The sequence below is a fragment of the Xenopus laevis genome, chromosome 9_10L, assembly GCF_017654675.1.
Source record: "Xenopus laevis strain J_2021 chromosome 9_10L, Xenopus_laevis_v10.1, whole genome shotgun sequence".
In the NCBI taxonomy this organism is placed as follows: domain Eukaryota; kingdom Metazoa; phylum Chordata; class Amphibia; order Anura; family Pipidae; genus Xenopus; species Xenopus laevis.
The window spans coordinates 137,151,231-137,168,494 of NC_054387.1; the positions used below are offsets into that span (position 1 = coordinate 137,151,231).

The 17,264-nt window shown below is 41.4% G+C and overlaps 1 protein-coding gene across 5 annotated transcripts in view; it reads left to right on the forward strand.

The window, feature by feature from the left end:
* The window catches only part of LOC108704736, a 131,540-nt gene that overhangs the window by 30,026 nt on the left and 84,250 nt on the right, over positions 1-17,264 (forward strand). For 4 of the 5 annotated variants that reach the window (XM_041577011.1, XM_041577006.1, XM_041577009.1 and 1 more), the window contains exons 10-15: positions 5-319; positions 716-1,063; positions 2,905-3,210; positions 3,448-3,795; positions 4,246-4,560; positions 4,952-5,299. In XM_041577011.1, the coding sequence (XP_041432945.1) occupies positions 5-319; positions 716-1,063; positions 2,905-3,210; positions 3,448-3,795; positions 4,246-4,560; positions 4,952-5,299 (1,980 nt within the window). Of the gene's footprint in view, positions 1-4; positions 320-715; positions 1,064-2,904; positions 3,211-3,447; positions 3,796-4,245; positions 4,561-4,951; positions 5,300-6,299; positions 6,606-17,264 lie in introns of all 5 variants that reach the window. The other variant, XM_041577007.1, reaches the window with a different exon arrangement.

Sequence of the window (17,264 nt, forward strand, 5' to 3'; positions counted from 1 at the left end):
CCAGCGGCCCCCAAGCAGCCAAATCCAGTGCAATGGTCTGTGTGTGATAAAGGGGGAGCTCTCTGTACCCTCAGTCTGCACAACTTTTATCCCAAAACCATAGAAGTCACATGGATCTGTCTGACTGGGTCACAAAAACAAGAACGTCTCCTCTCAGAACCTCAGTACCAGCCCAATGCTGACCAGACCTTTAATGTTACAAGTTCATGTTCAGTAGCTGAGAATCTGCTCCAACTCCCAGACTGTAAGATCCGAGTCACCTGGAACCACCCGGCCACGGAAACTTCTGGATCCAGAGAGATCAGACCCACAGACCCAGGTAACCCCAATACTGTATCATTGTATCACACATCACTTCTGACATCACTTCTGACATCACTTCTGACATCACTAGAGCAGGTCGGGCACAGGTATAAAACTCCTGGTGATTCAGTGGTTGAGGTTGAAGCTGGGGGAGGCCGGGTGTGGGGTATAAATATACGGAACTCACATCACTATATAACAACACAGAAATGTACACAATGTATAAATAATGAGCAAACACTACGGTATATAAGAAGCCAATTCTTGTAGAACATCTCTGCCTTATGTGTCAATTCAAACAGAATATAAAAGGTTATAAAGAAAGGCTGAATATACAGAGAATACAATATACACAGCTGGAAACATGTTGTGCCAATAAACAGCAAGTTCTAACCTTTCCCTTTAATGACAGATTTCCCATGGCGCCCCCAGGGGTCACTGAAGCCCATAGCAACCCTTACACTGGGCAGAGAGGTGACACTACAGTGGGAAATCTCAGACTATTTCCCCAATGCCCTGACACTGACCTGGCTACTAAGGAAGGTTGCCCATGAAGAGCAAATCCTGCCAACTCATAAACACAATTACAGGATGGAGAATAAACCAAGAAAGACCCCACGTGGGACATATATCAGTACTGAGTATCTGCACTTCATCCCATCAATACTTTCCCACCAAGGGGCAGAAATAGTCTGCAGAGTGGCACATCCCAGCCTGGCACAGCCCATAGACATTGGCACCGGGGCCTTACACATAACAGGTGAGTCTCTTACACTATAATGTGTGTGTTGTTGTGTTGGGGATAAACACTACGGAGGAGACAGAGCTGACATTTTAACTGGGAGACTTTATTCAAAGAAGAGTCAGACAATGTGTAAAAACAAAAGTATATGAATGGCCACACACTCTGCTGTTTATATGTAAGTCTACTTGTAGTTACAAGGGGTGAGTGAGAACAAAACAAATCAACAGCTCCCCCTACAAAACCTCCCATGGTATTTACTTCCCCAATATATTAATTCATATAATGGCAAAACCAGTGCATGAGTTTATAGATTGACACAACCATTGTCCCAATTCCTAAGGATTAATACAATGCAGGTGTGTGAGTGGCTTATTGAGGCGGCAGTTGATCCAGATTTATATACAAGATGGGCCCAAAGTTCACCCAATGGGAGTCGACTGCCACCCACAACTTAATAGCAACGTATTCCTCTTAAAGGGCAAATAATCCAACTGGCAATTGTGTCAATATTGAAGAGCAATACTTAAGGCTGAAATATGAAGGGGCAACGTTTATCAGTGTTACAGGTAATTGACACATAAAGTATCACTCCATGGGGCACTAGTGATAACATGGAAGTCACTCATGTGATTAACATATAAAACACAGGCGCTTCCCACAGCATCTTTATACTAAGCACTTTGAGCCAATTATTAGTAGTGTCGTTACAAACACTTCATGACAAAATCACACATACATTACCATTACTCCATCGGGGGCTTTGGATAGTGAAGGAGTCACAATTCTCTCCCAATTGCTCCTTGTTGCTTTGACTTTAGAGGCACGGCCATTGCAAACTGCACTCAACTCCTCCAGGCCACTCAGTGTGGAGACTGTTCATCACATCAGTTTTATTGCTGCACAAAATGGAGTCACACTGTGTCACACAGATGCCAATTATTCCTTCTACAATTGCCATTCCTTCCTCTGCTTCCTCTCTCCTGCTCTTATGTCACTTCCTGTCCCCTCCTCCTTACCCAGCATGCCTCTCTGCCTTATAGTTACAGGGAAACTGCTAGATGCACATAATCCAATAGGGATGTGTCCTGTCAAGCGATTGCTTTGGGGTTGGATCCCACCATGTTGGATTTGGCTTGAGGAAACACTTTGAGGCAGATTTACTAAGGGTCGAATTTCGAGGGTTAAAAAATCCTCGAATTCGACCCTCGAAGTAAAATCCTTCGAATTCGAATATCGTATTTTAAGATTTAGCGCAAAAGCTTTGATCGAATGAGCTAATAAAAATTGTTCGATCGAACTATGAAATCGTTCAAATCGAATGATTCGAACGATTTTAAGCAATCGTTCGAAGGATTTTTATTAGACCAAAATATAACTTAGGAAAGTGCTGGGGAAGGTCCCCATAGGCTAACATTGGACTTTGGTAACTGTCATCTGGTGAAGTATGAAGTCAAAGTTTTTTTTAAAGAAACAGTACTTCGATTATCGAATGGTCGAATGATTTACTTTGAATCATTCAAATCATTTGATTCGATCAAATTCGATCGAATTTGACCAATTTGATGGTCAAAGTACCCAAAAAAATCCTTTGAAATTCAAATATATTCGAACTATTCACTTGAGCTTAGTAAATCTGCCCCTTTGACTTTAAAGTTCTCAATAACTAAACAGTTTGTCCTTTCTCAGGTGATGGTTCTGTTTGGTTCAGCTCACATTAGTCTTTGCTTTCAGCCCAATAGTTTCTGAATCTGGATTCTGCCAACTCCAATTAATTACATGTCCCCAGTATCTCATTAACCAACGGATGAGAATAACATTCCACTTCTTCCTCTTCTGATCTTTATTTTCTATTTCAGTGGCACCAGGAGACCCAGAGCCTGTGAGATTGTCCATCAGTGACTCAGGGAAGGAGATTATGTTCTCTCTCATTGTCACCAGATTCTACCCCAAACATATTCATATAGACTGGACCAGAACCAGCTCCAACATTCATCACCAAGAGATAATTCCATCCCACAAAGTGATTCAGGTTAATGATGATGAGACATTTAATGCTGTGAGTGACGTCACAATCCCATCACATGACTTCACTTTCCCACTGACAGTGACCTGGAACCATAAATCTACAGGACACACTGGGAAAAGAGACATTCACCCAAAAGGTATGGGGTCTCTGTAATACAGGTGGGACTGAAGGGAGGAAAGGCATTCTGGGTAATGATGATGAGATATTTAATACTGTGAGTGATTTTCCCAACTTTGTCCTTATGAAAGGTTTTACTAAATTCCCAACAAGCAGTCTGGTAGCTCCATAGATACTATTTGCTTTTCATTCTATGGGTTTGTCTGGGCTGTGCTTAGTCAGTCAGTCCCTAACATGATTCTTGTTTATTCCACAGATTTCCCCTGGCGCCCAGTAATGTCAGAGATACTCACTACTGATATGTATGTGGGAACTGAGGCAGAAATACACTGTAACATCTCTGGTTATTTCCCTGATAAACTCACTGTCACTTGGTATAAGAAGAAGGAGAATGGCAGAGAGGAACTGGTTAACAATGGTGGGAGGTACCAGATCCCAGATATCCAATCCCAGTACCAACCTGATCAGACTCTCACCTGTACGGCACGTTTGCTTTTCTCTCCATCACTGACTGAGGAACATGGGACACAATTTATCTGCAGAGTCAAACACCCCAGCCTGGGGGAGGAGATAGAGAGACGCACAGGGACATTATATGTGAGGGGTGAGTAGCACCTAATAACCCACTGGCACCCACTTGTAAGGGTTGGACTGTGATGTGAGTGGGAATGATTGTAAGTGCTTGTATGACTACTGGAGGTATATATGGAAATTTTGGAGTCTGTTTAAAAGTGTGAGTAAAATAATGTGTTAAATGTAATTTGGTGACATTGCCACTAGGTGGCAGCAAGGAAAAAGTTTACTTGTAATTCCCACCTCCATAAAGAGGCTTTTTGCCATGTGTGTGTCATTAGGACATAGTTACTCATATATTTATTTATTTCATAATTTGTAGTGTTCCCCCGTCTGTGCTGTTAATGTAAGAAATGTTCAGTAAATAGAAATATATATTTAATAAAAAATAAGTTTTTATTAGTAGAGGTGAGAGTGACAGTTGCACTGATATAATGAGGGGGAGACTTGTCCTTTAACCTATATTTCTTTTCTTTCCCAGCGGCCCCCAAGCAGCCAAATCCAGTGCAATGGTCTGTGTGTGATAAAGGGGGAGCTCTCTGTACCCTCAGTCTGCACAACTTTTATCCCAAACCCATAGAAGTCACATGGATCTGTCTGACTGGGTCACAAAAACAAGAACGTCTCCTCTCAGAACCTCAGTACCAGCCCAATATTGACCAGACCTTTAATGTTACAAGTTCATGTTCAGTAGCTGAGAATCTGCTCCAACTCCCAGACTGTAAGATCCGAGTCATCTGGAACCACCCGGCCACGGAAACTTCTGAATCCAGAGAGATCAGCCCCACAGACCCAGGTAACCCCAATACTGTATCATTGTATCACACATCACTTCTGACATCACTTCTGACATCACTTCTGACATCACTAGAGCAGGTCAGGCACAGGTATAAAACTCCTGGTGATTCAGTGGTTGAGGTTGAAGCTGGGGGGGGTGTTGGGTATAAATATACAGAACTCACATCACTATATAACAACACAGAAATGTACACAATGTATAAATAATGAGCAAACACTACGGTATATAAGAAGCCAATTGTTGTAGAACATCTCTGCCTTACGTGTCAATTCAAACAGAATATAAAAGGTTATAAAGAAAGGCTGAATATACAGAGAATACAATATACACAGCTGGAAACATGTTGTGCCAATAAACAGCAAGTTCTAACCTTTCCCTTTAATGACAGATTTCCCATGGCGCCCCCAGGTGTCACTGAAGCCCATAGGAACCCTTACACTGGGCAGAGAGGTGACACTACAGTGGGAAATCTCGGACTATTTCCCCAATGCCCTGACACTGACCTGGCTACTAAGGAAGGTTGCCCATGAAGAGCAAATCCTGCCAACTCATAAACACAATTACAGGATGGAGAATAAACCAAGAAAGACCCCACGTGGGACATATATCAGTACTGAGTATCTGCACTTCATCCCATCAATACTTTCCCACCAAGGGGCAGAAATAGTCTGCAGAGTGGCACATCCCAGCCTGGCACAGCCCATAGACATTGGCACCGGGGCCTTACACATAACAGGTGAGTCTCTTACACTATAATGTGTGTGTTGTTGTGTTGTTGTGGGAATTAGAAGGAATTACAGGTATTTGATCGGTTGAAGGTTGGATGCCACCTGCGGATGTTTGATTGTATTGTTGGGTATTTTATTCAGTTGAAATAGTTGGGCAGGGGCTCACTTATTGGCATATACTGTTATTAGATCAGAATTAGGTCAGAAAGTCCCACAGTGGCACTAACAACCCATTGTAGCAGCTCATTCTGGAATTACATAAATATAATGGACTTTTCTTGCCAAGTAAAACAAGTGGAGCCAACACACATTTTGCTTGTCAATATAAATCCATTGCAGTATTTGCAGTTAATTGGAGCAATGAGGGGTCCCGGGTTCATTACATGGGGTCAGTACCACCCCGGTCCTTGTTCTACATGTGGAGGTGCAACAATGATAAATGATTCTGTTCTGTTCTCAATATTGCTAAATGATATTATTCCTCACGTATATTAATAAGAACATGATATAATCTACCTCTTACTCCTTCCAGATCTCAGTCCTTGTCTGGAACATTTTGTAGCCTTTATGTCAACTCTCACCATGTAATTGACTCATTCCATTGAATCTTGGTTGTTAAACAAGCAGGGAAAATAAACATTTTGTATAACTGTAATTTAATATAAAAGTTTGCAGTAAGTCCTGTATTTTGGGTAACAGTTTTATTTATGACATCTTGGTGTCTCCAGCCTACAAACCCCATTACAAGCCTTTATTTTGGCCTTGTTGAGTCTTGTCCTCCAACTTGAACCCTCCAGGTCTCAGCCCTCAGGAGACAGACAAAAGGCAAAGTGACAGTTGCTTCTCATTCATTTTTTCTATTAAACCACAAGGGTCTGTGTGAAGATGTACGCATGGTGAGATACACAATATGGCAAAGGGAACAATGTGGCTGACCAAAAATATTTATTTGTAGAGAATCAATAATCCATCACCCAATCACCTCCTGATCTTTATTTTCTATTTCAGTGGCACCAGGAGAACCAGAGCCTGTGAGATTGTCCATCAGTGACTCAGGGAAGGAGAATATGTTCTCTCTCATTGTCACCAGATTCTACCCCAAACATATTCATATAGACTGGACCAGAACCAGCTCCCACAATCATCACCAAGAGATAATCCCATCCCACAAAGTGATTCAGGTTAATGATGATGAGACATTTAATGCTGTGAGTGACGTCACAATCCCATCACATGACTTCACTTTCCCACTGACAGTGACCTGGAACCATAAATCTACAGGACACACTGGGAAAAGAGACATTCACCCAAAAGGTAAGGACTTCTGTTTGTAACAGGTACAGGTGGGACTGAAGGGAGGAAAGGGATTCTGGGTAATGATGATGAGATATTTAAAGTGGACCTGTCACCCAGACACAAAAATCTGTATAATAAAAGTCCTTTTCAAACTAAACATGAAATCCAATTTCTATTTTTTATTAAAGCATTCATAGCTGCTGTAAGCTCATTTAAACATCTCAGCTGTCAATCAAATATTGTCTGCCCCTCCTCTATGCCAGTGGCATAGAGGCGGGGCAGACAATTACTTTCACTTTCCATTCAGCACTTCTTAGATGTCACTGCTCTCCTCACATTGCCCCGTTCTCTTAATCATTTAATTGTGTAACCAGGACATGGGGAGGGACATTGGGTCCCCTATTCTGGTGCACAAACAAGATTCTGAGATGATACAAGACTTGTCTTAATAACAGTATCCACAAAAATGGCTGCTGCCTGCTTGTTATAATTATGAATTCCCAGACTGATGGAAACAAGATTCAAATAATTTATACAGTGTAATTAAAGTTCAATTTGCTTGACTAATGTGATAAAATAGGATTTTGAATAATTTTTTTGGGTGACGGGTCCCCTTTAATGCTGTGAGTGATGTCACAATCCCATTACATGTCTTCACTTTCCCACTGACAGTGACCTGGAATCATAAATCTACAGGACACACTGAGGTCAGAGAGATTAATGATGTGAGTCTGCCTCATTAAAGGGACACTAAACTGAGCCATAAAGCTGTCCCACTGCACCCCCTAGTTCTCTATAAAAGACCTAATTACACATGGAAACCAATTCCCCAATGAATTGAAGTATTTTCTCCCTCTGTTCCCTCCTATTCACTATTATTAACTCAATGGGACGGCCCAAATGGCCTCACTACAGCCTTTATACCTGCAATAATCTAATGACAGATGGGGCAACATTGGAAGAGAGATTTCAGTTATTGTGCCTGTGTTGTGCCCCCCTTTATATCACATGAGACACTTGTACCTTTAGTAGAGGATTTACAATCGTCACATCTTGCTAATGTCCCAGAAATACACACTCACTTCTTTATATGATCTGTCTCACACTCACACTCACTCACAGACTCACTTGCACACTGTCATGTCTCACACTTGATGATCATTGCTTAAAGGGATACTGTCATGGGAAAACATAAGTTACTAGTGCTGCTTCAACAGAATTCTGAACTGAAATCCATTTTTCAAAGGAACAAACTGATTTTTTATTTAATGTTGAAATCTGACATTGGGCTAGACATATTATCAGTTTCCCAGCTGCTCCCAGTCATATGACTTGTACTCTGATAAAACAGATAACCAGATAACAGCTGCCTAACACAGGATAACAGCTCCCTCGTAGATATAAGAACAACACTCAATAGTAAAATCCAGGTCCCACTGAGACACATTCAGTTACATTGAGAAGGAAAAACAACAGCCTGCCAGAAAGCAGTTCCATCCTAAAGTGCTGGCTCTTTCTGAAATCACATGACCAGGCAAAATGACCTGAGATGCACCTACACACCAATATTACAACTAAATACACTTGTTGGTTCAGGAATAAAATGCTATATGGTAGAGTGAATTATTTGATATTGTAAACAGTGTCATTTAGAAATAAAAACTACACCATTTTTTTAATGCTAATTTTTCCTAAACGAATCTATGCACTTATTAATTTGCCACTTTTATTAAAGCACTCTCATACCAAGAAACTGGATTCATCATTGAACAACTTCATTTGTGGTAATAAGAAACCAAAAATTGCTCTTTCTAAATTACAATGTTCAAATGAGTTGGGGGGGCGCTAAAAGTTCCTGATTTTAGGGTCTTTAACCTAGCCTTTATTACCAGATCTGGTGGAGTCAATAAATGATTTTATTGAGAATCCTGACTTAAGGAGCATTGACCTCATCTCTCAAAAACTTTGGTATTCAGGTATTAGGCAAAATCATCCACTCAAATAAGTGGCACAAAAGTGGTCTATTTACATTGTGATATTACTCCTGTCCAACTTTCACTTTCCATTAGTAAATATGATACATATGTAGGGACCCTGAGGCGTAAGTCCCCCTTTTCATTTGGATCCTCATGGTGTATACAGGGTTTCCTGATTGGTGCAGCATGGCTGATCCCTAAAGCAGCCACAAGGTGTCGCTGCTGTGCTATATAAAAGGAGATTGCCATGTGCTCGCAGCCATTACTGCTGGAGGATTCCTACTTTCACTTTCATGGAGGAAAGTAACCAGAACTCATGAAAAGATATAAGGGGCTAAAAGGAGTTCGATAGCCCTGTGGGCTGATGCAGGGTACTCCAAAAGCCTGGAAAGCTCAACCATGCCGGTTTGGAGTTTTGCTAGACATCTTTTGTGCTCACGTTATGGATAGTGCTGGGAGTTATAGTTCTGCAGAGGAAGATATCTTTTGTGCTCGCGCTATGGACAGTGCTGGAAGCTATGAATGGAGGATCAAGCAAGCTGCATGTGCTTAATGGAATAGATTCATCGCTGTGGATGCTGCTCCAACTCTGGATGAGCCTTCCCATCTGTGTGAATCCCCAGGGTAAGGTGTGCCATGGGGAGGGTAGAAAAAGATAGGATCTTTGATGGTTTCTGTTTATGACACAGGCTGTTGTTGATGCCTGCCATGAGGGAGCCAGTACCTGACTGGAGGAAAAGGTATCTTGGGCTGCTGTTGCTACTGGGACCTATTGTGCTCATTGGGGAAAAGGGACTGAGACTCTTTGTCTGCCAAAGGAGTTGCAGGACTTTGCCTGGCATGGAGGGCCAGGAAATGGACTGCCATAGGTTCCCATGGGAGTGGGTTATATTTGATATGATGTAAATGTGTTTTACTTCCCCTTTAAATTACACTTTCCTTATATAAAAGTTGTTGTTTTTATATAATAAAGTGTGGGTTTCATGTTATTCCTAATGGGGCCACCCGCAGGTGCATTCCCAGATCCCATTAGGTGGAGGCACTACCAGAGAGAAGAGTTTCTAGTACCCTTTCACCTAGCAATGGGGACGCAGGACCTGTGAGTCAGTAAACGTTGTGATGTACCACCTTGGCACCAGGGGCAGTGGCCAAAAATGGGTTACACATATTTGGTATCTGAAAACTGGAGAGTACAACATTTCAAATTGGTCCAATTAGGCTATGGGAAATTGTGCAAAAAGATAATGGGATTGTCTTTCTGTCGAAAAATGTACAAAATGTAGACTTATTTCACTATTTATGGAGTTGTCCAAATGTACGCAAGGTTTGGCTAGCCTTAGAGAAGTTTTTGAAGCTTAAATTAAAGAGTCCTATTAAATTAAATGGTAAATTTGCTCTACTCCACCTGGACTCTCCAGAATTTGGTCTGAAAGGAGAAGGAAAGGTAAAATACAAACAAAGTTGTATAGATTGCCCACAAAATGGAGAGATACTTACAGGATTCCTTGCTCTATACGTTTTCCCCTCTTTCTGTAATCAAAGATAGTTGTAATTTTTGTAAGGTGCATAGAAAAGAAAATCCGTCCCTCTCGCTATCCAAATCTGTTCTAATAGTTCTTAAATTGGCCGTTAGATTCCACCCCTTCATTAACAGATATTCTGTCCCTCTAACATCACCTCTGCTGGCAAGAAGCAATAAGGATAAAATCAGCAGAACCCCATCTCAAGCCAAAATTTATTGAAACTTGGTCAATTTTCTGGGATTTAATTGACTGTACCTTTAAATCACCTGCTCTTGGCTTGTTATAAATCTAATCTAAACTGCAGTGGTTGAACCATTATGTTCATAGAATGTAGTTTTCTAATGATATTTCATTCTTTGCTGTATGAAAGTTTTGCTTAAGATCCTTGTGTATTTTATGTTGTTACTTTGTTACGTAGTTACATTTACTTCTAGTTTACCTGTCTTTTTATTTCGTAAAATGTATAAATGACATCACCATTTAATATCAATATCTTTATTCTTTCAATTACTTTTGCTCAGAAAGCTGAATAGTGATTAATTGTACAGCTTTTGTCAAAATCTGCTGTTTATTCTGTAAACACAATAAAAAATAAACGACACCATATAAATCAGAAACCCTTTAAATACCCAGACATTCTGATATTATTTTATATTCACTTCTGTAGGGAAACCAACAACAATAATAGAACTTTTGTGTTTAAAATATTTGTGTCTCTTGTCTGTAGTAGCGGAAATTGACTGCAAGTGACAGACAGGTGCGCTCCGCCAATGAGGTGAGCTGAGGCGCTCGCCTCAGGCGGCAGCGCCAGATAAGTTTCCAGGGGCGGCAAAAAGCCGCTCCTGTCACTTTAAAGAGCCGAATTTCCGGTTTTGAAACCGGAAATTCGGCTTTACTAGTGCGAGAGAGCGCAGTTGCGCTCTCTTGCACTAGTGTTTCTGCGAGGGGAGGGGCGGCATTTAAGGAGCCGCCTCAGGCGGCGTCTTCATTAGAATCGGCGCTGGTGACAGACAGACAGACAGACTACAGAGGAAAGTGCAAATAAAACAGAAGCAGGTACAGTAGAACCAGAGCAATAGGGGCCGGTCCCTGGGACATGAGGGGGGAATTGTAAGACATAAATACACTTAAGCTCCCCATAGACCTGCAGATTTATATAAGATTTTTTGCAATCGTACGACCGACGATATTGGTGAAACGATCGTTTATAGATACAATTTGTCCGTCAGCGAAAACAATCATTTTCAGCGCTATCGTCCTGTGACAGCCGAAAAACCAGAAGCAGATATGACGTGTATGCTTTCGTTAAACTGCTTTTCAATGAACGCTCCTTTGTGTTACATTCATTCGACGTGTGTGTGAGGATCTGCTGGTAATCAAACTCTAGTCATTTGTGTTTCCACTCGCCTGCATTACCTTCAACTGGAAGCATATACCACTTGCACTGACTAGTTTCTATAATGGGTCTTTTACATTTCTTTCTACACAGTGCCCTCCTCCCAACTCGTTTGATTCATCTGTTCTTGATCAAGTAATCTGGGGCCTTTATAAGGCTGTTTCCTGCATCTCCCAGTTGTTTGATCATTGTATCCCACAAACCTGATCCAGCCCGTTACATTGTTCCTGCTTGTTCCCTTCCTGGTTCCTGATCTGAGTCCTTGTCCTTGTTCCTGAGCCCTGCCTGTTTTCGACTGATCTCCTGGTACTGACTTCAGCCTGTTCCCTGGTTTATCCCTTGTCTGCAACCTGGCTCTGACCTTGGCCTGCCTACCGGATTTCCCTTGTTTGCTCCCTGTCCAGAACTCAACCTGTTTAATGGACTCTGATTACTTGCTGCCTGCCTCTGACCCCTGGCTTGGTAAAAGTGCTTTTTCATTTATTTTTAACCTGCTACATTGTTCTTTATTTTCAATAATAAATCCTCTTCATTTATAACATGTCATCTGCCTATTATCATGCTCCATTCCTGCATTACCCTCATTATACAACACAAAGGCTCCTACCTGCCAACCACACACCTGTGGTCAGTCCTTACAGCAGAGAGTCCATTCGGATCTCTTTCACCGATCATTCGTGAAGATGAGCATATTTATGGATGATAGCAGGAGTGCTGCACTAGCTATACTGCTATTAACCTGCATGAAGAAGAGGAAAAGATCAATATGGAGCAAACAGTGGTTATTACACCATCATAAGTTTTCTCATATGGGACTTGTGAAAGAAAATAATCCAGATGATTCCAGAAATTACCTACGGATGTCTGACTCAAATTTAAACACCTATTTGAAGCAATTCGACCAGCCATAACCAAACAAAATACGTGTATGAGGCAGGCCATCTCGCCAGAACAGAGACTCATAGCAACACTGTTATCTGGCAACTGGGAGAACATTGGAGGAAGTTTTCAAACGGCATTTCTGCACAAAGTCTAGGCCGAATCATTCCGGGGGCATGTAATGCAATTATTGAGGCAATGAAAGAGGAATATCTAAATGTAATTAATTAAAAAAAACTTTATTTAAAACAGTTTATTTAAAACACTTTGTACTACAAGCGCACTGCAATGTTAACACATAAATAACAATGTGAACCAGTAAAAAGTAAAATAACAAAAAATATAAATATATAAAAACAGATACCAATAATAATAACAATAAAAGTGCAAAACAGTGGTTGGTTGTGTAAGTAGTGGTTACAAATGTTCATACTGTGTCCTTTCATGTGGGTATTGTGAGGAGTTTGCCACTGGTGGGTAAAAACTGTGAGCAGGGGAGTACCAGGATGGTTGTGGGTATTGTACTGATGTTGGGTTATGGTCATTAATTGTGGTATAGTCTGATAGTTTTTTCATCAGGCCTTTCTGTAGCACTTGCGTGATCATGTTTTCAGCAAACAAGCGCTGTTCCTCTTCCATAAACCTCAGTTTAGAGGCAACAGTAAATGTATCATGTTCAGCTGTTCTTTTGGATAAAAGTGAAGCAGCATCAGTTATTCATTTCTGTGTGTTGTCACCAGTTTGTAGACTTCTCCTTTTTTTTCCCCCTTTTCGCCAAGGTTGGGTCGGTTGGGTGTGTGTGAAACTTCTGTAGTGCTTGTCTGTTGTAGAGAATCCAAAGAACTATTGTTTAATAATTGTCTGAAAAAAATAATTTAACAATGGTTTTACATGTGTTTTTCAGTTTCCGGAAAGCGCTGAAGAATGGAAAGCCATAGCAAAGCAGTTTGAAGACTATTGGAATTTCCCAAACTGTGGGGGGGCCATTGATGGAAAACATGTTTGAATACAACCTCATGCCAACTCAGGATCCTACTATTATAATTATAAAGGATACTTTATTATTGTGCTATTGGCAATAGTAAATGCCAAATATGAATTTATAATGGTGGATGTTGGGGAAAAATGGAAGAGTCTCAGATGGAGGAGCCATAGAACAGACTGTCTTCCATCAGAAGCTAAAGAACAAAGAAGTACAACTGCCTACAAATAATGAAACTACAGAAGGTGTAAACTTTGTATTTGTTGCAGATGAGGCCTTTGCGCTGCAGGAACATATTCTAAAGCCATTCCCAGTAAAAACACTGACAAACCAAAGGAGAATATTTAATTACAGACTATCATGGGCAAGACGTGTTGTAGAAAATGCATTTGGAATTCTTGCTAATCGCTTTAGAGTCTTCCATACGTCCATTACTCTATCACCCACCAAGGTAGATCTTGTGTTTTTAACATACTGTGTTCTACATCATTTCCTACGTCGTACCAATGGAAATGTTTATAGGCCAAATAACATGGTGGACAGAGAAGACATTGAGTATTGCTCTCTTGTTTATGGGGACTGGCGATCAGACCCAAATGCAATGCTGGAACTACAAGCTGGTGGTACATGTAATGCTAATGTAGATGCTAAAATAAACAGGGAAAACTATGTAGATTATTTTAATGGACAAGGTGCAGTGGATTGGCAAAATGCAATGATCTGAATTGATACTATGAAAGGACTATGACACAACCATATATATATATATATTCTACCAGTATTTTCTTTCTTGATGTATACAAAAACATAATAAATGAGCATTTATTAATTAATTGTTTGTGTGTCTTTACCTGAGACTGGGTCTCTATACTGGTCTCTGTTTGTGTAGCTTGTGCTTCAACATCCACATAGGTTTCATTGTGGTTGTCAACTGATGATAAATTTAAATTTGAATACCGTGCTATTGATCCACTGTAAACTAAAGTAGATCATGGTACCACAGTTAAGGTATATAGAAATCATCTGTGGAGGCTCCAGATTTCTTTCAGGCCTGCACTTTGTTCTGTTCTTAAGTTGGAAATTTTACTCTTGACAAAAGTTACATCTGCAGTTGGGCAGACAGTTCGGCAAAGTGTCACACGTTGTTCATATGCCTTTTTCCTTCTGTTCCTGTTGGAGTAGTCATCTGACTTAACGTTCCATAAAGAAGGTAATGTTTGGTACATTTCAATAAATTCACGAAGAAAGTCAGGTTTCAGGAATTTGTCACTTGGCATATTGTCCAACCACACAGTCTGCAAGACAAGAAAACAGTATGTTTGTTAAATAATAATAATAACGGGAGGTTAAAACGTTTGTTACAAAAGAACATTCATGCTAAACTTACCAGATGTTTTTTGTATGAATGAAAAAAATACGTAGATGACCCAAGAGACTACGCCAACACACAAAGGAAATGCGCAAAAGCGCGCAAACTTTCGCTTGTACAAACTTAAAAAAACGACATTGACGAATGAAGAGACCCAGCCAGCACACAATAGAAATGTGCAACAAGCACGGAAACTTTCGCTTGTACAAACTGAAAAAACGACGTCGATGACCGAAGAGACCCAATGAGCACACATAAAAAAATGCGCAACAAGCGCGCAAACGTTCGTTTGTATACCGAGGTAACTATAAGCTCCTCCCACTTCTGGTCGGATTCCATTACATTCAGATCGCAGAGCAGGTACAGCAGCCAATGATGGAAGAGGAGAGAGACAGGAGGAAGGCAACACCTATGAGCAAAACTGAAATGACCTATATGGTGGCTGCTTTTGACAGGCAAGACTATGACAGCCGGCTGGCACATTACACAAGACCTGATACAAGAAAGAACACCATTTTGGAGAAAGTTATAGAAGGTCTGCAGAGAAGATATGGCATCACAAGATCCAAAGATCAGTTGAGGAAAAGATGGTCAGACCTGAAATTACGAGAGAAGGAGCAGCTGAGAAGAAAGATCATAAAAAAAAGTAAGTTGTTATTTAGGTGCTATTATACTTTGTGTGTACTTTTTGTATCTGTGGGTGTGTCTATACATATAAATGCTCTTATATGTGTATATATACGTGTGTGTGTGTGTATATATATTTATACATTTTTCAGTAGCAGTAGCACAAAATGTCTCTGTCTTAAATATATTGATAATGGGTTGAGTGCAGAGGACTCTTGTATTTGTCTATATGTATATATATTCAAGAGTATTTTTATGCATGGAGTATGTATCTGTAGTACGTTTATTATCTATAAAAATCCACATCCATTTAATTGCAGAGGATAAATGAAGGGCTTTGAAAACTGCACAACTTAAAATGAGATCTCAAGCATCAAAGAAGATGACAGCAGAGGCTAATAACAATATCGCTGTTGATGATGAAGACACAATTAAAGAAACAGCAGTAGTGGATCTGTCAGAAATAGAGCGAGATGCAGAGGAAAATCCATGTGAAAATGTACCTGTTTGTCCTGTGTAACAAAACCTACCTGCCCTGGTGGTCTAGTGGGGGGCGGGGATGCCCGCTGTGTGGTCCTCTTCCTGCGCCATCTTGCCTTCCTTAGGGTGCATGTGGCACGCCTGAATGTTGTTTATAAGCGCAGGCACGCTGGCGTGTTTGCACCAGCACGCTTCGGTGCGAAAATGCACGTTTTTTGGCGCGAATTCTTTCCCCTATAAAAGGCCCATTCTGACTGCAGACAGAGGCCCGTGATAGAACTTGGTTTCTAGTGGTTTCCTGAGCCTTGTGCATCTGATCCTGAATCTGTTTGTCCTGATTATCCAGTTTTGACTCCTGCCTGTTTCCTGACTACTCTCCAATCTGTATCCTGACCCTTGCCTGCCTACGACAACTCTTCCAGCTTAACCCCTTGATTGACTACCCGGTTTTGACCCTTGCCTGCCTGACGATTCTGATATCCGCCTGCCTCCACCCAGCCTGTCTGACCATCCTTCTGCCTAATCCTTTGTACCGTGACCTTCAGCCCAAAAGACTTTGCTAACAGCCGTGCCCCTTCACCAGCCAGAACTCCTCGCCTTGTACCCCTCGTTAAGTCCAGGTGGCACCCAAGTAAGCTGAGGGCTCCTCCCGAAGCCCAAAGGTGGTCACACTACTGGTGAAGCCGAGCCGAGACCAGGGTGCCTGGCACTTGTTCTGGTATTGGGTACCAGCCGTGACATTATCACGGGCCATGGAGGATGAAAGTCATGATGAAGCTGCTGCTGCTCATCCAACTACCACTGAAGCGCTTCTTACCACTCTGTTACAGCGCTTGGAGGACCATGAACAGAAGCAAAATGATCTCCTGCAGGGTTTCCACAACCTAACCCGACAGCTGGAGACTACTCAAGCTTCACAGCAGCAACCTGTTCCTGTTCCTGCTCCTCTTCCTTCTCCTGTGGGTTCAACTAGACCCCATGAACCCAAAATTGTGTTCCCCGAAAAGTTCAGTGGGGATCACACTAAATTTTTTGTCTTTAAAGAGGCATGCAAGCTGTACCTTAGTTTCTTTCCTCACTCTTTCCAATCTGGTGAGGAGAAAGTAAGATTCGTCATGACCCTGCTTTTGGATGACCCCCAAATTTGGGCCCTCAGGCGGCCTTCCTCTGACCCTGCTCATTATTCCCTTGACACTTTCTTTAACAGCATGGCAATTCTTTACGATGACCCGGATCGTGCATCTTCTGCCGATACCGCGATTCCTAAGTTGCACCAAGGGAAAAGGGATGTGTAGGTGTATTGCACCGAATTCCGCTGGTGGGCAGTGGAAACTGGGTGGAATGATTTGGCTCTAAGGAGTCAATTCCGTTTGAGGTTATCTGATTCAGTAACGGATAGTCTGGTTACCCCTACCTTCTAACCTGGATGGTCTCATGTCCCTCGC